Source organism: Pan troglodytes, chromosome 9 (genome assembly GCF_028858775.2).
Source record: "Pan troglodytes isolate AG18354 chromosome 9, NHGRI_mPanTro3-v2.0_pri, whole genome shotgun sequence".
Taxonomy (NCBI): Eukaryota; Metazoa; Chordata; class Mammalia; order Primates; family Hominidae; genus Pan; species Pan troglodytes.
The window spans coordinates 14,722,478-14,748,232 of NC_072407.2; the positions used below are offsets into that span (position 1 = coordinate 14,722,478).

A 25,755-nucleotide genomic window follows, 5' to 3' on the forward strand; every position below is an offset into this window, starting at 1 on the left:
CACTAGTATCCTCTATTCTGTTTTTTACTTCCATGAGATCTTTTGTTAGCTTCCATGAATTAGAACATGTGGTGTTAACTTTCTGTTCATGGCTTATTTTACTTCACATAATGACCTCCATTTCCATCTATGTTGCTGTGAATGCCAGGATTTCATTTTTTACGGCTGAATACTATTCCGTTGTGTATGTACACCATGTTTTCTTTATCCACTCATCTGTTGCTGGACACATTTTAATACCATATCTTGGCGATTGTGAATACTGCTGCAATAAACATGAGGGTGCAGGTATCTCTCTGATATATTTTCTTTCCTCCTCAAAGCTGTTTCCTCACCTGAACAATGAAAGGGGTTTTTAGTCCTGGCTTGTGTTTCTTTGTAAATTCCCTCACAAAGTTAGTTAGATTTCTGCTTCCATGTGCCAATAATCATACCCCAAATCCTTTCCCAGTCATAATTCTCAAGAAGTATTTCTTGTTTCTCAGCACCATACCCCTCAAATTTAGTGGTGAATACACTAAGTTCATTTGAACTCACAAAGGGCCACATCCTTAATCTAGCCTTTGCCATAAGGCTGAGTCGATCTGTTCAACTGAGAAATTTTATTGGCTCCCACTCAAAGCTCTTTTTAGTCTGTCTGGGATTTAGAAGTGGTCAGGTTTTCTCACCCTTCAATCTTTCACATTTCTGAATACTCTATATTCTTTTTCATTTTTGCTCCCACATAGCCAATTATTTCTCCTGCCATACCTTGCCAAAGGCAGCCAAGAGAAGTTTCCATACCCCAACGCTGATTCTTTCCACCACTTATAAATAGGCTAACCATGAGATGCTTTCCAAGTTATCACAGGTAAGACTTTACTATCTTACCATCTTTCTAGCAGTTTTGTTTCTTGCCATGTAACTGGTAAGCTAGAACCTCATATTTTGGAATTTTGCTATTAAAGTACACAATTTCTGGTTCAAATGTATGCATTAGGGTAGGCTAACTGCTATAAACATCCTGGAATCTCTGTGGCTTAATATACTAAAATCTTATTTCTTATTCATGTCACAGTTCAATACTGGGAGTGCTCATTCAAAGACCCAGCTTCCGTCTAGTGGTTCTGCCATTTTCTTGGGTCTCAGTGTTCTCATCTGAATCCTCTGGCTTTGGTAGGCAGAGAAGGGAGTAAAAAAAGGTGTGAAGTATGGGGCAGGAGAGTTTATTTTTAGGGAACTAGATTTGGAAAGTCCACATTCCCCTGCAGCTAGCTGTAAGAAAGACAAAAATAGTTCAGCTGTGGAAATCAGGTTGGTTAAAAACTCAGCAGACTCAATCACAGCAAACTGTGTTAATTAAAAAAATCATAGACCAGGAAGATACAGGAAACCAGGATCAGGAATGGGGAAGGGAAGAGGAGGAACTGATCCAGCCCCTGTGAGGTAGCCCATAGTATAACGACCAAGGGTTGGGGACCTCTCACTTGGTTCTGGAATGCACTAATATATCCAAAGGCATCTCATTCTGGGTTGGGGTAAGACTGTAATTCAACTCCATAAAATGAGGAGGCGTTTGGCTGCTGCCAGAGGTTTGGAAATGTGCTTTTATTTTCAAACTCAGGTATGTGACACTCTACAGTTCAATGCTAGCACACCTGTGTGAGGCTTAACAACATGAGGAACTGATAGCCAGTGATACACAAATCCAGCACTTCCTCTCCATTTACTCTGTCAGGCTGTATATGGGGAGCAACACATATGGCTTTGTGGCAGCCAGAAAGTGAAGGTCTTTTTAGGAGGTGACATCAACAATGACACAAACACATCACTCTGCAACTGAAGGCAGGGAACCAGACTCCTAGGGCTAAGCAGAGATGTCAGACTTCAGAGGCATTTGGGGGACTCTTCAGATCCACATCCTCACTGAAAATCCAGGGCCTGTTTCTCTCCAGTTCACTACCGCTTGGGCAGCAGCTCCCACTGCTTCAGGCTGGTCTTTGCTTTCCAGAAAAGATGGACTCATGAGCACTTTTTCAGCCCCTGTATATATGGCTATTCTTATGCTCCCTTTTGGAGATGTCCTTTTCCTCGACCTCCCTTGCTTACAAATGGAATAGGGTGGGAGAGGGCCTGTGCCTGGAAGTACTCTTGCCGGCTTTTCTGTGGGGCAGCTGGAGGTGCAGGAGCTCTCCATAACTGCCTTCCTGGCCTTTGACTCATCCAGAAACAAAGCTAGGAAACTTGTGACCAAGTGAACAATGGGGCCAGCTGAGCCTGGCCCTGCTTTAAGGGAGGCAGAGATTGAACATTCCCCACCTGGAGTTCTGCTTCCATGGCCACTCTCTAGAACTCTATTTGCATCCTGTCTTTGGCTCTGAGGGCCTCATGTAGCTAAAGCTCCTTCAGTTGTATCCAGACCCCCTGGAAGAGGCCGGGCAAATCATCCACTTCTGCCCCCAGAGTCCCTCTGCCCTGCTCTGTAACTCTTTACCTTAATGGCACATCCTTGATCAACTCTGGCTTGGGCCTCAGTCATTTTCTAGCTACTGTAAAGGATGCCCCCTTCAATAAACATGCTATTTTAAAGTGGGGCATGCTTGGGGTGGGGGGGGTCTCTCTGAAGAAGTGACTGCATTGAGCCCAGTCCTTGAGCTTGGCAATGGTGTTGCTAGTCTGGTCTCATTCCTGCTCTCTCACAGAGTAGACTGAGAAACAGAATAAGCTGAGGTTAAGAAAGATGTTGCTTTTTGCATTGTGATGGTGGTGATGGTGCTGGTACTGAGAAGCATGCAGCATGTCAGCTGTCCCCAGGCTGCTCTCCACCACCTTAAATGTTTGCTTGTTCTTTTGAGCAACATTTAATGACACCCTCCCAAGCGTCAGCCACCATGCTAGGCACTTACCCAAGAGATGGGTAAGACATGGTTCTTGTCTTTGAGGAAAAATGCTAGGGGAGATGGATACATAAATAGGCCATGGTATACTATAGGTAAAGGTGAATAATAATAATGTTTAAAACGTGCCAGAAAGCACAGAGGAGTGTGTGACCTATTATGTTGTGTCTGGTGAGGAGTATGGAAGGAAGGTCATCAAAGCTGGTATGGAGGGGATAATTTTTGCACTTGGTCGAGAAGAGTGACCTGAAGAAAAGAGAAGAACAGCTGGAAAAAAAACTAGTGAGTGGAGGTCCAGCACTATGAGAGAAACTGTTTAGTTGGGGAGCCAGAGATGGAGTAGCTGATGGGCCACTTGGGGGAATGAGACTGAAATGTGAGGCTTCCAGCTAGGAGACCATCAGAAGAGTCAAGGAGAGCACAGCTCTGGAGCCAGCCGACCCTGGGGTTGAGCTCCAGGCCCATGATTTACTACCGGGGTGTCCTTGTCAAGTTACTTGTTCTTTTTGTGCTTCAGTTTCCTTATTTGAAAATGGGAAGGGTAGTATCCACTTCGTATTTTGTTTTCTTTTTCTTCAGGACTTAAATGAATTCATACCTATATAATACTGAGAACAGTGCTTGGCTCATAGTAAGTCGTATATGAGTTTCAGCAATGAAAGCAAACAATATCAATAACAAAACAAAAATGCAAAACAATGACAACAAAACCCACATGGAAATCAAACCTCTACAAAACTGATGAAGGCAGTGGCTGTAAAAGTGGGGAGAGAAGTCAAAATGGAGAGGGGATGTGCTCCTTCAGTGTTGTGCTAAATAACTGGGGATGCTCTGAAACACCCCTAATTATACTGGGGTTGGAAACCCCATTTGAACTGAAGCACTGAGGTGCAAGTTTACTCTTGCATGTGGTCACACACAGAGTAAGAGACTGAAGCAGAAAGCACATCTTCTCTCCTCATTCACCTGTGAGGTGGGTTAACTGTTTTCAAAGAGAGAATAGGGAATAGATTGTGCTGTACAGCAGCTCAGAGTTGGCATTTGAAATGGAGACTAGTAAGTCTGCCATTGAAGCCATGAGTTTTCTGTGTTTTTAAAACATCTTCAATCCATGTGGACAGCTTATTGAACAGGTGCCTGGTGACTGCCCCACACTAGTGAAAATCTGTGGGTTGGCTTGGCATGCATCTTATCTATCCAGAGGTACACACCCAGAGCACACTTTTGAAGGGTTGTTGGCTCTGTGCACAGGCATGTTGTGTGTGTGTACACAACAGTATGTGTGTATGTGTGGACAGATGCGTATATAATAATTCATATCTTCCCATTTCAAGCACTGAGCTAAATTCAGCCTATACTTTTTTTTTTTCTGAGAAGCCTTTCCTACTTCTGTAAAAAGAAACTCTCATTCCAAAGGAAAGAATGGGAGGCTGAAGTTATTGAAAATGAGATGGGAAATGGGAAGATAGTCACTTTGCAACTCCAAATTCCAGGTCTGATGCTTAGGGTGTTAGTCATTAAGCAAATTCTTCCTGATAACCAATTACAGAGAGGAAAAAAGAGAGTAAGTTTTTTACTGCCCCCTACCTCCTCCTCCCCCATGCCCCGCTCCTTACCCCCAACCACCAGTGAAGGTGTTTTAGTTCTCCCCAGCCACCTGAGCTAGGGGCAGGAGACTTTCCCTTCCAATAGAGTTCCTTGGTGAAGGTGACTTCTTCATCCACTGGATGCTTTCCCAGGGCAGTTTTGTTGATCCTCCAAGAATATCAAGTCACTGTGTATGAATAGCTCCCACAGAAGTGCCGAGTGTTAAAAGAACCCTTCCTCATGACCTGATGGGATGGGCGGCAGTGTGTCCACACTTGGGCCTGACGTTATACTTGGGGAAAGGGTGGTAGTCTGAGTGTCTCAGAGCAGGGCACTGGCTAGGTGTGAGGTTTCCTACTGCTCTGTAGGCTGCTCATGCTGCAGTCCTGAGCTCCACCAGGAGTCCCTCTGGGCTGCCGAGCAAGTGGATCTTCCAAGGGGCCCATCAGCCTGCTCTGCACAAGAGTTATAGGAATTGTAGAGCCCCAGCACAACAGTCAAGACCAGCATCACTGCAGCCATCATCCAGATCACTTGCCAGTGCTGACACAGTTTGGGATACATGACTTGTAAGAAATGGACCAATTCTTCAAGTTTGCTGTCAATGAAAAAAAATATGCAGAGGCTTTAGTATACTGGGCACACATATGATACACAGACCCACAGTTCTCTCTGCGGATAGCTTCCATGCTGTCTTGAGCAATAGTTCTCAAACTTAGCTGTGCCTAGATTGGGTTGGCAGCAATTGTTCAAAATACCCCAAGCATACTGAATGAGAATATCCAAAGTTATGGTTCAGGAATCATTGGCTAAATTTTCCCAGGTGATTTTGATTCCACCAGTCCACAGCCTTGAAGTTGAGAGCTACTTGTCTAGATCATTCTACTTAATTGTTTGATCATCCATCCATACATGCCCTCATCTATTCACGGGGTGATTACTGATATCTGCACTCTCCCAAGCCCGGGGGTACAGGATTGGTTGGCCATGCATCTTTTTAGCACCTAGCTGCATTAATGATCAGTTCCAAGCTCTAACCTGTCCCTTGCCTCAGATGCGTAATTCATTGTTCTCAGTTCCACATCTAACTGTGTCCAGAGTAGAAGGACTGTGTATACTCTAAGAAGCTTGATATCCAGTGATAAATGACAAGGGACTAGATCAACCTCAAGAGTTCACTTCAAACCATCCAAGAGCAGGCAGAAGATTAGAAGCCTCTAGCAATGTCTGGGTGGTTTGTTCACGATGTTATCTCAACCTCATTAATATTTATTCTCTAATTTCTCCCTCTTCCTCCTTTTCTTCCTCCACTCTCTCCACACTTCTTTCTCTATCCCTTTCATCTCTCTCTTCCTCTCCATTTTTGCCCCTTTTCCCTCTTGATTCCTTCCCAACTGTCTTTCATTTTGTCCTCTCTCTCTCTCTGTGGTGTGGTAAAAAGACACCGGGCAGATGGCCTGCTTTGACAAGTTCATTCTAGAGCTCTCTGAAGAAGCCCTGAGCCCCTTCATTAAGCTAGGATTTCCTGATGTTTTTAACCTCTAATCCAATTTAAAAAATAATATGAAAAATGAGAATACTGAGGATTCCTGAACCAAGGAGGTGGGGAAAGTGATAGAAGTGCTTTCTGAAGATCCTGAGGCTCATACACACACAATAATGACCAAGCCATTGGCTGAGAAGCGGAGAGCTCAAATTTTGAGGTAGCAGAAAATGCATGACTAACAAAGGATTGACAGACTTAATAAATGCCCTCCTTAGAAAGGGACCAGATGCTCAGAATGCCTGCCTTGGATGCTAGGGCCACAGAGAACATTGACAGGTTTCTGTTCCATGCGGGAACCCCATCAGATCATTTCAGTCACAATTAAGGAAAGCACGAAAGTGAACACATTCGCTGATTTGAAAATCATTGACTATTTTCACAACTGTTGGGAAGGCAGGGTTTAGAAGTAGAAGGTTATTTTCTCTCAGCCCTTTGTAGATTCTCTAGATTCTATTTAGACAGAGTTGGATGCTAAAATGGAGCCTTTGGGGCTGTATTTCCATCCTCCAAAACAAGGTGCCAGAGTGGCTTCTCCCTACTCTAACCCCACTCTTAAGTGTGGCTCTGGAGGAAGAGACCAAGATCTGGCTGTGTGACCTTAGCTGGTCACCCATGCCTGGCCTATAAAAGAGTTTAGAAATAGATTAGAAATAGAATTTCTTTAGAAGTCAGTTTTTGGTTATGATAAGTAAACTTCTGTTTCCTGAGAGTTATTGGAAAAGTAAAGGAACCTAAATGTCCTCTTAACCCCACAGAACTGGTTTGAACAGCCGTTAGGAGAAAAGACAAAAGTTTTATCTTTTCCCTTATGAGTCTCACTTGTTCAATGTCAGAAGACTGTGCTTTCTCTTTTAATATGGTTAAAATATTGGGGTTCACCCAAAGTTTAGTTAAACTGATCCTCAAGAGAGCAATATTTGTAACATAATTGTTATATATAACAGATACGTGACTCAGACAAAAATACTTTAATGTGTGATGTTGAATCTCTTAAGCGATCAGCAGCTGGGCTGAACCCAGTGTTTTAAAAATGCACTAAGTAGGACATGGAACTCTTAATAACCTCAAACCTTGCTTGTTAGTGAGGTACCAACATTTCAGGGAAGAAATCATGTTTGAGAGCAGGTGCATGATAAATGTTACAGGCACCATTGCCACTCACTGATGACCAGGAGCTGGACAGAAAGGAACCAAGCTAAGCCTTACTTCCCCTGGGGTTTCATGAAATGGGAGGGAGCTGACAATTGCCTGAGATTGAATTAGCTAGATAAGACATTGAGCCCCTTGCTTTGCAAACCAGACTGTTTATATTCCATGTACTCTCTCTCTCTCTGTTTATTTCTCTTTTGTTCTTTCTCAGTGTTTGGAAGTGTTAGAAGTTCCAGTCTGTCTCTGCTGTATTCACGGGTGCCAGAGGAAAGGCTTTTTGTCTAGGGCTTTGCTTGACTGCATTAAAGGGGAGGAAGGCAATGTGGTGGACTGAGAAATATCAGCAGAGAACCCTCAGGAGGGAGATGAGGCCTAAGGAGAACAGGATCTGGTTGCTTGGAGTAGGGATTGCACTTTAATTGTTAAACTTGGAGGTTCTTTCACTGGGGAGGCAGTGTGTGATTTGTGTTCAGTGGAGAAGCATTTCTCCAGTTCTCCTAACGGCTCTTCCCCTGAACAATGGGGTCGACCGGCATGGGCTGAGACCTCTGACTTTAGTTGAATTCTCCACCAACTGGGCTCTATTGATAGCTCCTGTGTGCCTATCCATTTTGCTTCTAATCTTCACTTCATTACCTATTTGTTGCATGCATGTGGTTTCCAGAGTTTTCCAGCAATGAGGCACAGATACATACCCGGATTAGATAATATTTCAGCAGCTGATTAGATATTTTGTCTGGAGCTGCCCTGGACCCCAAGATATCCCAGGGGTCTAAAAACAGATTTTGGTGAAGGTTTTCCAAGGTGGCTATTACTACATTTTAAAAAATCAAAATTCAAGACTTGTGGCTTAACTATACTAATAGAGACAACATAGCTGAATATATGAAATTGGGCTGTCCTGAAAATCCAGAATGTTGGCATGGTTATTATATCTGTGGGGTAGAGTACACCTCATCTATGGGTGCTAGTTTATCCTATCCCTAAGCATGAACTTCTGGGGGATAATTCAGGCCAGGTGGGGCTGAGACCTCATTCCTATAATACTTCATTGCATGGAATGCCCTGGAACTAAATTAGGTCATTTCTACGATTCTGCATCCTAAAGGCCAGGCAGGAACCACAAGTGGGACAAGATACAGGTCTATATTCTCTTTATCTACATGTTATATTCTCCTCCCCCAACTTAGGGGAAAGTACCTTTGAAATAGGAAGTATTTTAAAAGAAAACCCCAAGTATTTCCAACCTAAAGTGAAGACCAAGCTTGATTGGTCAGCATGGTAGGCACCTGCTGGAGACTCACCTTTGCCACTGAGCTGAGTTTGCCCTCTATTCCGTGTGTCCTCCCTGTCCCTGTTCTTGTAAGAAACTCACTCCAGGGCTTCGAGTCAACTCTCTTTGTCTTGGGCCTCTTCATGGGGATGGCTACCCATAATTTCATCTGGGAAATGAGCTAACCATGGCTGGGCTGGGAGGGACTCCATTCAGGGCCCTTCGCCCTTCCTTAGCTCCTGGAGCTCTTGATTGCCATCCTCCCTTCCCATGACTGCCCCTGACCTCTCAAACTCTTGCAAACTTCTCATTGCTAGCTATCTTGGCTCTTTGGGATTTCCTCTACCTCCTTCCCAACATGTGTGCCCTCTTGGTTTCTTTGGCTACTCACTGGGGCCCCAGATTCACTGCTGCCCTGGACTGGCATTTCCAGGGATTTTGTGCATTTAAATTAGATGAATTATAACCCCCGTTTCAGCAACGGCAAGGACTCCAAACACAGGCTTCCCACCTGCTTCTTGGGCCCTTTTCCTCTTCCTCAGTTTCTTCTACCTCTTCAGGTTCCTCAGGACTCTCACTCTTCTGTTCTTCCTCCTCCTCCTTCAGGTCTTGAAGTTCTTTGGTCTTCTTTAGACCTTCTTGGAATCTGGGGGGCAAAAAGGAACAGTTGAGTCTGGAAAGGCCAGATGCAGTGCATCCTTTCCTGAGTTCCTAGGGGAGGGGACTTGAGCAGCACCTCCAATAATTATGTGCTTCCTGTGGTTCCACAAAACAGGAAAAAGCTGGGAAGCTCCACTGAATCCTAAGGCAGGTCATGCCAGTACCATTTCCCCTCACTCCTCAGTCATCCTTCCTGTTTATGTGCAAGTGTGACAAAACTGACAGGGAAAAAATGTGGCGCAGGGTCTCCTGACTGGGTTCTTAACCCACAAAACATTCCGTAGGGCTAAGATTGTATTTGTTCTCCATGTGACTGTGGAGCTTCAGCCTCTCATCTGTAAAAGAGAGAGGGTGACACTCATTTCACAGGGCGTTGGAATGATTTTTGCAAGTGCCAGGCACATGGCTTGATCTAGAGAGGAACTCAGTAAATGTTTATGAAACCAATGAAGGAGTTCATGCCCATGCATTCCAAGGATAGAGCACAGTGGTGGGTGAAAAAGGCAGGCTTTCAAAGAGAAACCCTTGTGGTTTTTCTCCCCCAGGATCAATATTACCCCAAACATACTCTGTTCACTTGTCCTACGCTGAGTGTCTAACACTAGCAGTTTGGCTGGGCAAACCCACCACTGAAGCCCATGGGTTCTGTGTCAGTGGGAAGCTATGTCTTCCTCATGAGCTATGGAGACAGGAGACGCATAGGGCACCATACATAGTTGGAGGTGATTCTCTACCTTGAGGCTTGGGCCCTGCTCAGGACTTGGTCTCTCCAGTGCTGACAACTGGCCATGGGTGCTATTGAAGCTCAAATGGAGGAGGAGGCAGTTCGAAGTTGAAGAGACTCCATTTATAGGAGGAAGGAGTGACCAAAGCAGTTCTAGGAAGCAGAGCTGCAGCTGCTCCTGGGCACTGCTGGCAGCAACATGACTGCTTTGAGCACGTGTCAGGAAGCCTCAGGCACCACCAAGAGGAACCCATCCAGGACCCCTGATTTCCAGACTATTCTGAGCGGTGGCATTCTGGTGGCTCTCTGCCTAAAAAGAGGGCAGTCTCGTTATTGTCTAACCACACCCTCTGACCCTGCTTCCTCCTGTCCTTCCTGTGGAACAGTCTTGCTCTTTCCTATGTAGTTCCTTCCTGTGGCAAGGAGGTCCTGCGGCCACTGGTTACTTCCCTAAAGCCTCTAAGAAACAAGAAAGACCCATGGGAAGGCATCTTCTGAGAACTGCCAGGTGCCCTTGGGGTGGCTGAGGTCTGACTCACCCCTTGCTGTAGGCTTCTTCCTCCATCCTGGCCTTGGTCTCCTGACTAAGCTCCTCCAGGCAGCTCAGGGTCAGCGCAGGAGCAGAGGCTTCACAATCTGGGTCCCCATTTGTCTTTCCACTAGTGAGAAGAGGGAAGTACAGGGCATCATTTCAGAAAAAGGTGGAGGCCTAAAAACAAAACCATGTTTTTGGCCCGATTCCTGATTAGGAGTGAGGAAACTCAGGCTTTTTCAGTAACTTTCAGATTTTTTCCCAATCCTTCTACCCTGAGACAAGATTTTATAAAGGTCCTAGTCCATGAATTTTCCCCAGCCCATTAAATACCTCACCAGCTCCCCTTCTCCTCATGCTCCCAAACTGGCGTTTATTCTTATTCCAGGAGATGCTGTAATGGGTGATCTACAGCACTGAGATGAGGAAAATGGGGGCAGACCAGCACGTTTAAGGTCATTCCATTCCTGTTGTCTATCTTTCACCTGAAGACCCCCACTCATCTTTTCAAATATCCACTGAGCATGACTAAGCCACAGGCACATTGTAATGTGCTGGGGGCACATTAGAAAATAAAGAAATGGTTTTTACCAGCATGGAACTTAGCAGAAGGAAAAGCCCCAAAAAAGGAAAGAAAAAATATGTGATTAATTACAAATAATAACTTTTATGAAAGAAATTATGTACAGTGACAGAAAATAACAAGGAGAGAATGTGTTTAGAGTGAATAGTTAGAAAAGGCCTCTCTGAGGTGCTGAAGTTGAAGCACAGGCCTGAAGGATGAGAAGTCAGATGTATTAATAGCAGAGGAGAGGGTTGGGTGTGGTGGCTCATGCTTGTAATCCCAGCACTTTGGGAGGCCAAGGCGGGCGGATCACCTGAGATCAGGAGTTCGAGACCAGCCTGGCCAACATGGTGAAACCCCATCTCTACTAAAAATACAAAAATTAGCCAGGTGTGGTGGCACACACCTGTAATCCCAGGTACTCGGGAGGCTGAGGCAAGAGAATCGTTTGAGCCTGGAGGCAGAGGTTGCAGTGAGCTGAGATCGCACCACTGCACTCCAGCCTGGATGACAAAGCAAAACTCAGTAAAAAAGCAGAGGAGAGATCATTCCAGGAAGAGAATGCGGGTTATGTAAAGACTCTGAGACACAGAAGGTGCTGAGTTGTTTGAGAACTTAAAAAGAGGCAGTGTGGCAGGAGTTAACTTTTGGACAAGAGACATTTGCAATGCCTGTGAGGTATCCAAAGGGAGATGTCAAGTAGACAGTTGAATTCACCAAAGTGAGTCAGGGAAGTTTTAGCTGGAGATATTCATCTGGTGTCATCAGAACATAAATGTTATTTAAAGCCGCGTGGATAGACAAGATTGCTTAGGGAGATAATATGAAGAAAGACAAGAGGAGGACCCAGGACCAAGTCATGAGGAACTCCACACTTGTCTCAGGTGGAAAAGAAGGCATCTTCAGAGAAGGCTGAGAAGTAGCAGCCAGAGAGGTAAGAGGAAACCTAGGAGCAGGTGGAGTCTTGGGAGCCAGGAGACAAGAGCTCATCAAGGCGGAAGAGTAAACAGTGCCACACACTTCTGAGTTTGAAGCGTGCAGACAAGATGACTATTAGATTTGATAATACAGAGGTCAACAGGAGCCTCTATGTAATGTTGGGAGCCAAGCACAGGTTTAAAGTAAAGAAGGGGAGGTTGGAAAGGGGAAGCCACAGACACAGCAATTCGAGTAGGAAGGAGAGTAGAGGGGTGTGTTGGAGAGAGTGTGCAGCTGAAGTAGATCAAGGGAGGATGCACATTTGAATGTAGGTAGAAATGATCCAGTAGAGGATGAGAGAAAGGGATGCCTGAAGGAACTCAGTCTTTTCAAAAGGAAATAGGGACAGACCTTGGAAAACTAGAGAATCTCTCCTTGTTTGTAACAAAGGTAAGATGATGAGGAAGTTGTTGGGCTGGAGATCTGGTGAAGGAAAGTTAGAGGGCTCCTATGGGAATGTAGCTTAGGTATTCTCTATAAAGTGGAAGGCAAGGTCATCTGCTGAGAGTGAGAGGTAGAGGGGTCTAGGAAGGTCTGTGGAGAGAGGAGGGGTGTAAAAGAGTTATATGAGAAAGAAGGAAAACAGACATACTAGAACATCTTGGTAAGATGGCTGGGAGGTGCTGGGAGATCATTGCAGGTATGGGATCACAAGTTTAAAGGAAGTATCCAGATGGCTATGCTTTCCCTAGAAATCCTGCAGCCCACCTTCATGTCCTGATTCCCAATGGGAGCAATGTCGTCATGGAGGAGTCCTCCAACAAGGCAACACTGTGAGCAGAGCTTTCCAGCCAGGACTCTGAAAGATCACAGCTGCCACCCTCCCTGAACTCTCAGACAGGGTTTATGAGTGAGCCTTGTATCTTCTCCTCATTCTTGGCATCAGTTTCCCATCTCTTAGTTTTCCTCAGACCTTTTAAAATTTACATTTAGTCAGGCTGGAAACCACAACCCATTGTGAACAAGAAAGATAACGCTCTAAAAATACCAGCTATTCATAACATTTCTCCTTTTGCAAATTACATTATCCACTCCCTTCCATGTGACCTTGGCCTAATGTGCAGTTTCCTATTTATCCAAATGACTGGAGCAAGAGGAGAAAAACATAGCTACAGCCAAGGGCAGGGAAAGTAATTCTTTCATATATATATATGAAATGAGATATTGGTATCAGACTTTTGATTTATATACAACTGTCAGCCTTAGAGGTTCCTTAATGTTAAGCATGCGTGAAGGAGGACACTGTAGTATAAAGGAAAAGAACTCGCCTGAGGCAAACCTGGATTCAAATACCAGCTCCAAGACATGCAAATTATTTAATCTTCCTGAACTTCAGATTCCTCAACTGTACAATGGGGATAGTAATACATACCTGATGGTGGAGGTGTAAGAATTAATGAAGAAATGTAAATAAACTTTCTGGAATATGGCACTCAACAAATTATATCTGCTATTATTATTGTTATATAGTAAATGTATTGGTACATTTTGGGAGCAATCTGAGCTACCTCCAAATATGACTCATAAAAAATCCAGGCAATTATTTGTATCATCAAGGGAGAACTTGTTATATATTACTGAGACACTTCAGAGTCAGAGGAACCCTAAATGTGAACTAATTTAAGGTATGGTAAATTAACATTACATTTTCATAAAATGGCTTTAGGAACTTTCTCAGGTGCATGTCTATTGTGTGTCATCACACATTATGCACCTTAGAATTTTGCAGATAAGTGACTGTAAACAAAGCTCTCATTGTCCATGGGTCACTGATCTCTAGAGAGGAAAACTTTTCCCTAGCAGGGCCAGGAAGCCCATTTCATCGACTCTTTTACATGCAGATCTTCTGTTCATTTCAGCTCCCCTATAGGGCTCTCATATACATTCTCTCACTTGATCTTTCCAATGATAAGAAGAGCTAAACATTAACTTATATGTGTCAGGCTGTGGTCTAACATCTCATTTAAGGCTCACAAATGACCCAAGAAGGTATTAGTGTTCTCTGTTTGACAGATGAGGAAACCAAGGCTCAAAAAGTAGGCTGAGGCATGAGAATCGCATTTCAAGTGATTTCATATCTGTCAAACAGAGAACAGTAATACCTTCTTGGGTCATTTGTGAGCCTTAAATGAGATGTTAGAACAGAGCCTGATAAATAAGTTAACTTTTAGCTCTTCTTATCATTGGAAAGATCAAGTGAGAGAATGTGTATGATCTCGGGACCAGCCCAAGATCATACAACCAGTGTGTGGTAGAGCTCAAATTTTACCCTGTGCAGTCTGATATGTGCCCATTCTTCTGACTGCACTATCTGCCACCTAGGTGGGGTATTATCCCATTTCACAGATAAGAAACCCAAGCTCAGGTTGATTAAGTGACTTGCCTAAATTCACATTATTGGTGCTGGGACTCTCACCTTGGTCTTCTACCTGCGTGTCAAGATGGACTTTCCAGCCCTCCATGAACCCCCGCTTTTCTTTCAATAGAAGCCCTCCATGAACCCCCACCTTTCTTTCAATAGAAGCCCTCCATGAACCCCCACCTTTCTTTCAATAGAAGCCCTCCATGAACCCCCCTGCCTTTCTTTCAATAGAAGTCTCTTCCTTTCACTCTGCTGAGTGAAGCCCTTCCTGCCCTCAGGCTGGACCATGGCTTCCATGCTGCCCCTATTTTCAAGGCTGCTTGTCTACAGTGTAAGTGGCTGGGAGGGCCTTTGTTTACTCTGTGTGTGTGGAGGGCGGGTGGGGGGAGTGGAGGGGTTGCGGGTAGGGTGGCAAGTGGGGGAAACACAACATGTAAAATGTTTGCTGTTCTCTCCTGACCTCTAAACTGAGCTTGTAGTTTCCTAAATATCTTCTCTAACTGGAAGTTTCTCTCTAAGCATCTTTAAGACTAAGCTCAAATGCCTTCTCCTCTGTGAAACTTTTGCTGGTGTTCTCCCCTCCCCCACACCCTCTGGTTAAAGTTGATCTCTCCTTTTTTTTTTTTTTTTTTTTTCCTTGAGACAGGGTCCCGCTCTGTCACTCAGGCTGGAGTGCAGTGGCATGATCTTGGCTCACTGCAACCTCCACCTCCCAGGTTCAAGCGATTCTCCTGCCTCAGCCTCCCAAGTAGCTGAGATTACAGGCGTGCACCATCACGCCTGGCTAATATTTGCATTTTTAGTAGAAATGGGGTTTCACCATGTTGGCCAGGCTGGTCTCGAACTCCTGGCCTCAAGTGATCCACCTGCCTCAGCCTCCCAAAGTGCTGGGGTTACAGGCATGAGCCACCACACCTGGCCCTCTCTCTCCCTTTATGCTGCCACCGCACCTCTGTGACAGCATGACTCACAGGGAGGCATTGATGTATGTTTTAGATACCTGCATATGACTGTAATCACAGGAAGAAGGACTGTGTTTGGGTCAGAATAGTGCCTGGCATACAGTAGGTGCCTTTAAGTGCCTGTCAAGTTGCATCGGTTTCACTATGACTTATCCAGTCCCTACCTAGGAATGTTGTAAAAGGCACAAGTCCTCTCTGTAAATGGTTATTTCCTGAGAACCCAGTGTTTGGGTTGGACTAAACGAATCTGTAATCATGGCTATAAACTGGAGCTGAGCACAGCCTGTGCCCACCCTAGGGATTTCTGGCCCGAAGGCTCATGGATCTTGGCATCTGTCCCCTGCCTGAAATCCTATGTGCTTTCTTTCTGGGATGATTCATGAAAATGAGGCTCATTATTCTCACACGTGCACCAGGTCAAAAATGTTTGTCATTGTGCTCAGCTCTCAGTAATGTGAAGAACTATTCAGTCAAAGTATATTTTTGGACAGGTAGGTATATTAGATTCAACTTTTCCCACATGGTAAACAATATTTGAAAGTGGCTACTATCCTTTGTGATCGGCATATCTTCTTGGGCTCAGCAATATTTCCAAGTCACCCCCACTGCCATGGTTCCCTCTGACAAGCCCAGCCCAGGGAACCCAAGCTTCCTTACTCCGTGTTACTCAGTCCTAGATACCTGGGGTCCACCACAAGTTTATTGGGGTGGGGGGGGGGAGGGAGGAATTCACTCCAAGATACCATCAGCAAAGGGGAGTTGCTTACTGTACAAATTTAGTGTCCTATGAAATCTTTAAGGACTTTACCCTGGGTGCTTCAAGAGTATAGAAACATGGTTATTTTTAGAGATTCAGAGTTAAAATTGCTCTGTGATACATTAACATAATAACCCCTTTTTGACACTAACCCTGTGCATCATCTACATCCTGGTTTTGCTGATCCCTCTGTGAACGGTTCCACACACACCCTGTCTCTCACCCCGACTCTGTTCTCCACTCCATGCCCAACCGGTCACCAGGCTCTTTCAAAAATAGCTCTTAAATTCATCCTCTTCTCTATGGTCACACTGAACTTCGTTTTGTTCTTCCAGTTGGGCGGTCTATTAAAAGGGTAAGGGCATGTGCTCTGCTATCTACCAGCTGTGTAACCTCAGGCAAGTGACGATTTCTCTGAGCTTCAGTTTCCTCATCTATAAAACAGAGATATTAATAGTATACCTACCTCATGGAATTACTGTGAGGATTAACTGAGATTATTAATACAAAGCAATTAGCAAAGCACTTGGCATAAAGCGAGGTGCAGCAAATAGTTAACAGTAATTACCATTGTCATCAGTGCAGTAGTTAACAGTAATTACCATTGTCATCAGTGCAGTAAATAGTTAACAGTAATTACCATTGTCATCAGTGCAGTAAATAGTTAACAGTAATTACCATTGTCATCAGTGCTGTAAATAGTCAACAGTAATTACCATTGTCATCATTATCATTATCATCATTCCTTGAATACTCCATACTTTGTCACATGGACAAAGCCTGGAATGTTGTTAACCTCCTGTTCACCTAGTTGATTATGCACCCTTTAGATTTTTACTTTAAAAGTAAGTTCCTAGAGGGAAACTTTTTTTTTTGTTTTTTGAGACAGGGTCTGGTTCTGTCGCTCAGGCTCCAGGCTGCAGTGCAGTGGTGCAATCTCAGCTCACTGAAACTTCTCCCGGCTGGGGTCAAGCCATCCTCCCACCTCAGCCTCCCGAGTAGCTGGGACTACAGGTGGACGCCACCATGCCTGGCTAATTTTTATATTTTTTGTAGAGATGGGGCTTTCGTTATATTGCCCAGGCTGGTCTTCAACTCTTGAGCTCAAGTCATCCACTTGCCTTGGCCTCCCAAAGTGCTGGGGTTACAGGCGTGAGCCACTGCCCAGCCAAGGGGAATCATTTTCTAAGCTCTCTCTTCCCCCCACTTCCCCAGTTCCCCCAACCTTACACCAAAATCAGGTTAGGTGCTCATTTTCTGCGCATCATTCCCTTAGCAACCTACACTTCCTTACGATCCCACCCATCATGTTGTATTATAATAGGCTGCTTCCCATCTGTCTTTCCCGCTAGACTGCAAGCTCCTTGAGTACATTCTATGTGCCTGGCCCTTGGTGATTAATTGCTGAAGGAATGAAAGAACAAAAGACTACAATTACATAGCCATTTCTACTTGCGGAACTGCTCTTGAGCTTTGTTTTCTCTTCATCTTCAGGACTAACTTTAAATATCACTCTCCATCCATATGTTTAAGTCTACAGGTTTCTAGGCCCTTGATGAGTGAAGAGCAGTTCATTACGAAATGACCTTCAAGAACAAGGCTCAGCATTCTCTGAAATTTCATGAAGCAGTGTAACCAGCTCTCAAGTATTTTCCTGTGAACTAGCCACAGGGTATTTGATCTTATCCTTTGCTTAGCCAGTGCCCTTCCTGCTTTGTCACTTCCTGCTTAGGAAAGGTGAAATCATTTTAACACAAAGCTGAATACAACAGTCTCCAAAGCAATGTATATTAAACTATAACACATTATTTCTCTTTCACGATATGGATAGGGCAGCTAGAATTGACTGTATTTGTGTATAGGACAGAAGATACGAATTCACTTTTACTCATATATTGTCTCATTGTTAGTCTGTTGGGAATCAAGTAAATTTTCCACTTTATATTTATTTATTTATTTGTATTTTTAGTAGAGACAGGGTTTCACCATCTTGGCCAGGCGGTCTTGAACTCCTGACCTCATGAACCACCCGCCTCAGCCTCCCAAACTGCTGGGATCACAGGTGTGAGCCACCGTGCCTGGCCATGTTTCCAGTTTTAAATGGAAATCACTTAACATCTTTGAGAAATCCAGAAGGGGAAGCTGTTGTTCATCCTGAACCCCTCTTCCTCTAAAGATGCCCTCACCTCTTTGCAACCATTCTTACATGGGTATATTCCCAACTGGCGAGTCAGCCCCAGTGTGCTTGACTTGCCTTAATCCCCACTCTGTCCATATCTCTCCAGGTTCTATAAACCACTGGAAAGGTGATGCCACTATTGATCGTCACCCATTGACACTCCTAATTTGGGGCTGCTGCTTATTGTCTCCAATTTTGTACCTCAGTTTCCCTTACCAAGGATAATTCATGTTTTCATAATCCCCACTGCCTTGGACAGAAGTGCTCAACTGGCCTGGCATAAGTTCTACAGAGTTCAGGCCCTCTCTGTCATGATTAAGAGTCTGTTGAAGAGATCTTCTGCCTTGAGTGGCTCTGCAGGCCTAGAGTTGGGAAAGGGGCTAGAGTTGAGGGTTCTCTGAAGTAGGGATCTGTGCACCCAAAGGGAAGGTTGGCAGGGAGAATTTTAGTGGGTTTCTCAGTCAGAGCATGAGGTGACCATTTCTGGAGAGATTCAGAGACCCTGGATGAGGTACTATGACTCTAGGGACTTGGTAAGTTTCTGTAAACTCGGTTACTTCCATGTGGTGGTGGTTGTGTTGCCTCTTGACAATTTCCCTGTAGTGATCAAGAAAAGACAGAGAGAGAGACCCCAAGAGACCCTCTATAACACGAAGGACCTGTGAGCTTATGGGGGTGAGGTGGCAAAGAGAAGAAATGCTGGGCAAACTTCAAGACTAACAAATCACTGGGTGATAAGCTGGTGGCTATACAGAATGACAGATGTAGGAGGCAGGCTGAGTCTGGAGATGGGAGCTTGTCTGTACTGAAAAGGGTCCCAACATACAGGTTCCCTGCCAGATAGCAAAACTTTTCTAACAGCAAAGAAAAACAAAGGACTAAAGCTGTCTTGAGGCAAGGAAGAAGGAAGAATAAGGTATATGTTCTACCAAGTGAGAAAAGACACAAGGGGAAAATTCTGAGAGGCAGCAGGGGAAAATTCTGAGAGGCAGCAGGTGTGATCCAGATGTTTTTCAGCAAGCAAATGAAAGAATTTGAAAAGTAAGCTATAAACTCCTCTGAGTGCATAGAAACAGCCTGCCTTACTCTGGCTGAGGATGAAAAGATCTGCAAATTGCATAGATGCCTAGAAAATCACAGAAACTGCTGGCTGCTAATCCAATATGCATTTTCCTTCCTACTTCCTAACAGCAACATGATTCTGTTCAGGAATTTACTCTTCTTCATGGAGTCATTTTGCTTTATGGGAAGCTGACCCTCTCACCAACCCCAGGGAATAGTTTAATCCCATAATGACAATCCCTTTCCCAAAGTGATTCTTTTAGAAAGGGACTTCCTTCCAGATTTGTCAATGAGATAATAGAGAAGACTGGTGAAAGGCTTCTGGGTTTATTCCTAAGAAAGGAACATGGCAAGAAACAGTCCCTTTCTTCCTCTAGGTATTGTCCTGTCTGGAGGGGATCCCAGGAACTACCAGCCATTTGCCACAATCCTGATGATGAAGTTAACATACAATGTGGCCAGAGGCAAGGAAGTTGTAGACTCGCTGAGCTAGAGCCCTGCTGTGCCATACCAGGAGCAGCTCTACCTCTGGACTTAATTAAGTCCCATTGAGTTGGGGCTTTCTTTTGTCTGTAGCCCAAAGAATCCCAATTGGCAGAGAAGGCTCCAGCCTTCTCTGGGCTCTCTAAGATTGGGTACACTTGGCCTCACTCAGGGCATCTTCCTGGTTCAAGAATTTTGCAAACAGGTTCTGAAATCTTTGTGGGTTTCAGACTCCCATTCATTTCCCTTAAAACTTAATTTGCTTTCCACTGCATTTTGGGGATAAAAACGGGAGGAAGGAAAGTAAAATGGGGAAAATTTCCTGAGAGATTCCTGAAGCCAAGAGGAAAATCGACAAACTTACTTTTCCAAAAGTGTAGGCAGTGCTGAAGTGACAGGTAGGCTGCCTTTCCCATTGGGTGATTCCGACTGAATGAAAAACAGAAGACAGAGAATTGAGGATGCGCTATGGAAGGAAGAAGCCAGAGCTGCTGGATTTCTGATGATGCTGGGAGCGGGGCTGCTGCTTCTCCTCTTTCCTCCATGCCCCCACTTTCCAATCTTCATCTGAGCCCAGGACTTGGCCCTTTCCCTCAGGCCTTCCCTGTCCTCCTTTCCTCAGCGTTCCTTTCCTCTAGGGCACATGCAGCTTCCTCCTTTTCCTTCACCTCTGCTAAGTTTCCTTAAGTGAAGAGGAAAGTTTACATCTTGAGGCTCCATTCTGGAGAGGAGCCATCAGTTTTTCTCTGTCCTGTTTAGCAACTGTGACTGAACACCAGTGGGCCTCCTACAAATGCAGGTCTCAGGCTCCTTACAATAGATTCACACAAGCCCATCACTGTCCCTAGAGACACAGCTCCAGGTACAATTCTCAGGAGATGCAAATCACTACTGAAAGCTCAAACCATCAGAAATTTCTTTACAATACGTTCCCCAGGATTTCCAGGTTGTGTTGTTGCAATGGATTTGGTTTAAGTAATGGTTCTCAATGTTGGCTGCACATTAGAATCATCTGGGGGAGGTTTTAAAAAAGTATCGATCCACTCCAGAATCTTGGTGTGGGGCCTGGGGGAATAATGGTTTAAAAGTACCCTGTGTGGTTTTTAATCTATGGCCCTGATTGCCAACCCCTAGTCTAAAGGAATATATATTTGGAAAATAAATTTATGCTTTTAGGCAAAGTATGGGAAATAGATCTGTTAAAATACACTAACCAGTCCTCTCCAACATTCTTAAACATTTTTTTCAGGTTGTTTTATTTTAGTGGGTAATTTGGGAATTTAGGTTGATTTCATAGACGACTGAAATGCTTGAGGCAGGAAGCAGTGAATACCACTCATTGGTATTACATAGAGCTTGAATTTCCAATTGCTTACACAATCAGATTGTTTCCTTATAGGGTAGTGCTAGTCATAGGCAGGGGATAGAGAAACCACTGAAGAAAGAATTAGAGAGAATTAGCCAGATGCACAAAGGCCTGGGATACAGAAAATATTTTGTTATATCCAAACGTCTTTGTCTAAAAGAAATGGAAATGTATTTTTCCTGATTATTACTAATACATTCTTATTATAGAAATATAAAAAGGCATCAGGAAGAAAATAAAAATGAACTATTTTACCATTGCCTAGAGATAACCATTATTAGCTGTTTCACATATCTTCTACCAGAAATTTCTATGTCTACACACAGAAACACACTCTTTTAAAAAGTACAAAACAGAATTATACTGTTTATACACTAGGTTTTGTATATTCTATTTTACTTGCTTTTGATTCATAATAAATTATGGATAATTCTACAGAAACCCCTTATAGGAATATCCATTTGCTTAACCAATCTCTTATTAGTGAACATGGAGTTGTTTCCCACTTTTCATTATTTATGAACAATGCTACAATGAACTGAGGCAGGAGAACAATGGGTTGAAGAACTCAGGCTGTGGAATCAGAGAACCTAGGGTTCAAAGCTGTTCTACCACCTATCACACATTACAAACTTCAGCTACTTAAGCCCACTGCAGAGTAGAAAAAAATTGTAACCACCTTGGCAGATTGTGGTGTAAGCACAAAAAGAGTTATCATTTGCAAAGAACGCTGAGCTGCCAACACCATGCTAAGGGCAGTGGGACTTCCCAGAGTAGTAGAATACATGCAGCCTGGTGTATATTGAGTTTTTGAGCCTATCACTCAGATTCTATTCTGGAAATTTCCTCTCCTTGTTGACCCTGCCCCCATTTGGTCACCCTCCCTGCCCTAGGACTGAGTACGAAGGAAAGGTTATTCTACTATTCTGTGCTGGGAGGCAGACATCGTCATACTTACCAAGGCTGGTAAGGAGGGAATGGATGATGAGCTGGGAGTTTGGCCAGGCAAATTCAGGGCATTAAACTTAGGAACCACAGCAACGCTGACCCTCCGGCGAGGCATATTCTGCAGGAAGAGAAGTGACCAGGCTCACTGTCTTGGACGTAGCAATAGCCATAGTTCAGAAGGGCTAGGAAAAAGCCTACTCATTTCTAATGCTGTAATGGCATTCACTGGATATTTTGGTTTTGCAGTAGCAATGATAGAATTGGTGTGGAGAGAGTGGCCAAAGTTGACCCAAATTTTCTGTTGTTGGTGAGTGAACGCTCAATCTGTTCTATTTTAGCTTATGAGATCTTGGAGATACAGAATGGAAATGACCCCACAGTCTCTGGGTAACACCCTGGAGACTGTATTCAAGCTGCCTGTAGCAATATGAAGGCTTATGATCATTTCATGTTCATTTAAGGGATGTATACATAGTTAAGGAAACCATGAGCAAGAAAGGTAAGATGTCAGAGGCTAAACTTGAGAGTGTGGAAAGCCGAATAGAAACTCTGTTCAGAGATTCTCTGGCATCCATGGATCCCAGAATGAATGATTGTTTGGGTGACCCTGGAAACTTCTGTCATACTCCTTCCAGGAGCCCTGGTATTCCTTGAACATGCATACCTTTCCCAGCGTGAGGGACATGGACCGTGCCGTGCGAGGGACCCCATCTTCTGCAGCAGGAGGGAGCAGAGAAGAGAACATAGGTAAGTTTCAGGCTAGGCACCAGCAGGAAACAGAAACTAGGCTATCGTATCCATGGGCCAGAACTGGCCCTCAAGGGATAGCCCAAGGGTCTGGGTGTTGGGGACACTGAGTTTGGCACTTCATCCTTTGAGATGGGGCTGCAGAGTGGGGGCTTTTTTTGGACAAAACCTTTATCCTAACTCCCCTTCTCACTATAGGAAGCCCCAGTCTTGGACCTCTGATCTTTATCTGACCCCACTAAACACGCTCTGCATAACACCCTAGATAGTGTATGAAAACTACTCAGCAACACGAAGACTTATTGGGTTATTTCATGCTCGTTCAAGGATGTACAGTCAGAGAAACTATGAGCAAGGAAGGTGTGGTGCCAATAAATAATGAAAACTTGCTAACAGAAGTAGTTTCAATATGTTACCTACCAAATGACTCAGAACAAAGGAAGCTACCACCCCAGGATTTTCTTCTCCTTACTACATACATTAAGTGATATAACTCACGTAATATGTTTAGCTTCATACCTGGATAATCCTACCACCAGGAAACACCTGAGTATGTGCAGAGAAAGGTATTTGCTAGTTCAATTCAATTTGATTCAGTTTAACCAATATCATTTAGCCTGCATATCTCTCTCTTTCATATCCATATATTTTTGGTGAGTCTCTTGAAAAGCACATAGCTGTATGTGTTTTTTCAAAAAAAAATTTTTTTTTCTTTTGAGACAGTCTCACTCTGTCACGTAGGCTGGAGTGCAGTGGCACGATCTTGGCTCACTGCAACCTCCGGCTCCTGGGTTCATGTGATTCTCGTGCCTCAGCCTCCCAAGTAGCTGGGATTACAGATGTGTGCCACCACACCTGGTTAATTTTTTTATTTTTAGTAGAAACAGGGTTTCGCCATGTTGGCCAGGCTGGTCTCCAACTCCTGAGCTTAAAGTATCTACCCGCCTCGGCCGCCCAAGGTGCTAGAATTATAGGCATGAGCCACCACACCTGGCCTGTTTTTTTCATAATCTAATCTGAGATTCTCTATTAACCAATAGATTTATACTAGTTATAGTTCTTGTGATTAATATATTTGTATTTATTTCTACCATGTAATTTTATATTTTCTATTTATTTTGTTTTATTCATTGACTTTTTCTACCCCTCCTCCCACCTGACACTTTTGTTTGGAAATTATACATTCTATTTTTAACCTTTAGCATGTCCTCTTAACTTTTGAACATACTGACTTTAAATTTAAAATTAAACAAGCTCTCTATTCTTTTCTTGAATAAATCTTAAAATAATAACCCTCCCTCTTAATTATATTGCTTTCCAGGATTTTTTCACCTTGTGTTTGTATTCTTAAATTATTCATTATGTTTGTTGATTTCTACAGAAAGTGCTTATTTAGATTTACCCACATGTTTACAAATGTCTTTGTTGACTATTCTTTCTTGTATCCTACTTGTTTCTTTTGAGCTCAATTTTTTTTAACTTTTATTTTAGGTTCAGGGTACATGTGCAGGTGCATTACATAAACTTGTCATGAAGATTTGTTGTACAGATTATTTCGTCACCCAGGTATTAAGCCTAGTAGACAGCATTGATTTTTTTCTGCTCCTCTCCCTCCTCCTACTTTCCACCCTCAAGTAGGCCCTGGTACCTGTTGTTCCCTTGTTTGTGGCCATATGTACTCAATGTCTAGCTCCCACTTCTTAGTGAGAACATGCAGTATTTGGTTTTCTGTTCCTGTGTTAGTTTGCTAAGGATAAGGACCTCCAGCCCCAGGCATGTTCCTGCAAAAGAGGTGATCTCATTCTTTTTTATGGCTGCATAGTATTCCATGGTGTATATGTACCACATTTTTCTTTATCCAATCTGTCATTGATGGGCATTTAGGTTGATTCCATGTCTTTGCTATTGTGAAAAGTGCTGCAATGAACATTTGTGAGCATGTGTTTGAGTTCAATTTCAATCTTCCTTAGGTACATCCTCTAGTTGTTCTTTCAGCGAGGGTCTATGAGAGGTAAACTTTCTCAATTGTCTCCAAATAGTCTTTACCAAGCCCTCAATCTTGCATGGTATCTTAGCCATCTGTGTTATCTCTAGATTGACAGTTATTTTCTCTTAGTTCTTTTAAGAAATTATTCCATTGGCTTCTTCTATTACTGCCATTGAGAATTGTCATTCCTTTGTAAGTCATCTTCTCTTTGATGACTTTTAAGATCTTCCCTTTGTCTTTACTGTTCTGCAGTTTCTCTTTGGTGTGTTTTTATTTTTCCTGCTTGGAATTCACGTATTTTCTGAATCCAATGATTGATGACTTTCCTTAGTTCTAGAAAATCCTTAGCCATTCTTTCTTGGCATATTTTCTCTCCTTGGTTTTCCCCTTAAGGATGGTCTAATAAATGTATTTGGGACTTTCTCATTCTACATTCTATATCCCATATCTCAATGCTTCTTTCATAATTTTAATCAATTTATTTCTCTGAACTATACATTGGGTAACTTCCTCAAACCTATCTTCAAGTTAACTAATTTTTTTTCAACTGTGCCCAATTTGATTTAAATGTTATAATCAATCAGGATAAGCCAGGTTATACTAGTTTAATAGCATAGTAATAATAAGCAACTCCAAAGTATTAGTGGCTGATAACAAGGAAGATGTGATTTGCTTATGCTACATGCTCATTTACTTCCAAGTCTGCAGCAAGCTTGGTTCTGTGTTTCCTCACTCTGGACTCAGCCTAATACTGGCCTTCTACTATTCTGGAGCAATGATGGTTATCATGTTAGGAGGAAGAAACAGGGCAAACTGCATACTAGTTCTTAGAGGCCTAGGTTCAGATGTGACATGTCCTTCTACTCATATTTCATTCACCAAAGCAAATCCCATGGCCTTGCCTTGTGACTTCAAGGGGATGGGTAAATGTGCCCAGAAGAAGGAGATCTGGAATAATGAAGAATAGCCTCAAATATAGTAACTACCACATCTAAACTCTTGAGTTTTTGAT

General features: G+C 43.5%; 1 protein-coding gene and 1 long non-coding RNA gene across 23 annotated transcripts in view; one reads left to right on the forward strand and one right to left on the reverse strand.

Moving 5' to 3' along the window:
* Window positions 1–25,755, forward strand: part of LOC134807238 (uncharacterized) — a 59,706-nt gene that overhangs the window by 31,268 nt on the left and 2,683 nt on the right. Inside the window, exon 2 of the long non-coding RNA XR_010147147.1 lies at window positions 22,645–22,756. This is a non-coding gene — a long non-coding RNA (uncharacterized LOC134807238). The remainder of the gene's footprint in view (window positions 1–22,644; window positions 22,757–25,755) is intronic.
* Window positions 1,569–25,755, reverse strand: part of IRAG1 (inositol 1,4,5-triphosphate receptor associated 1) — a 157,559-nt gene continuing 133,372 nt past the window's right edge. For 21 of the 22 annotated variants that reach the window (XM_063782804.1, XM_063782793.1, XM_063782794.1 and 18 more), the window contains 6 exons: window positions 22,674–22,723; window positions 22,020–22,127; window positions 20,060–20,124; window positions 10,355–10,474; window positions 8,943–9,077; window positions 1,569–5,061 (listed from right to left, as the gene is read on the reverse strand). In XM_063782804.1, the coding sequence (XP_063638874.1) occupies window positions 4,818–5,061; window positions 8,943–9,077; window positions 10,355–10,474; window positions 20,060–20,124; window positions 22,020–22,127; window positions 22,674–22,723 (722 nt within the window). In that variant the 3' untranslated portion in view covers window positions 1,569–4,817. Of the gene's footprint in view, window positions 5,062–8,942; window positions 9,078–10,354; window positions 10,475–20,059; window positions 20,125–20,284; window positions 20,378–22,019; window positions 22,128–22,673; window positions 22,724–25,755 lie in introns of those variants that run through there. The other variant, XM_063782796.1, reaches the window with a different exon arrangement.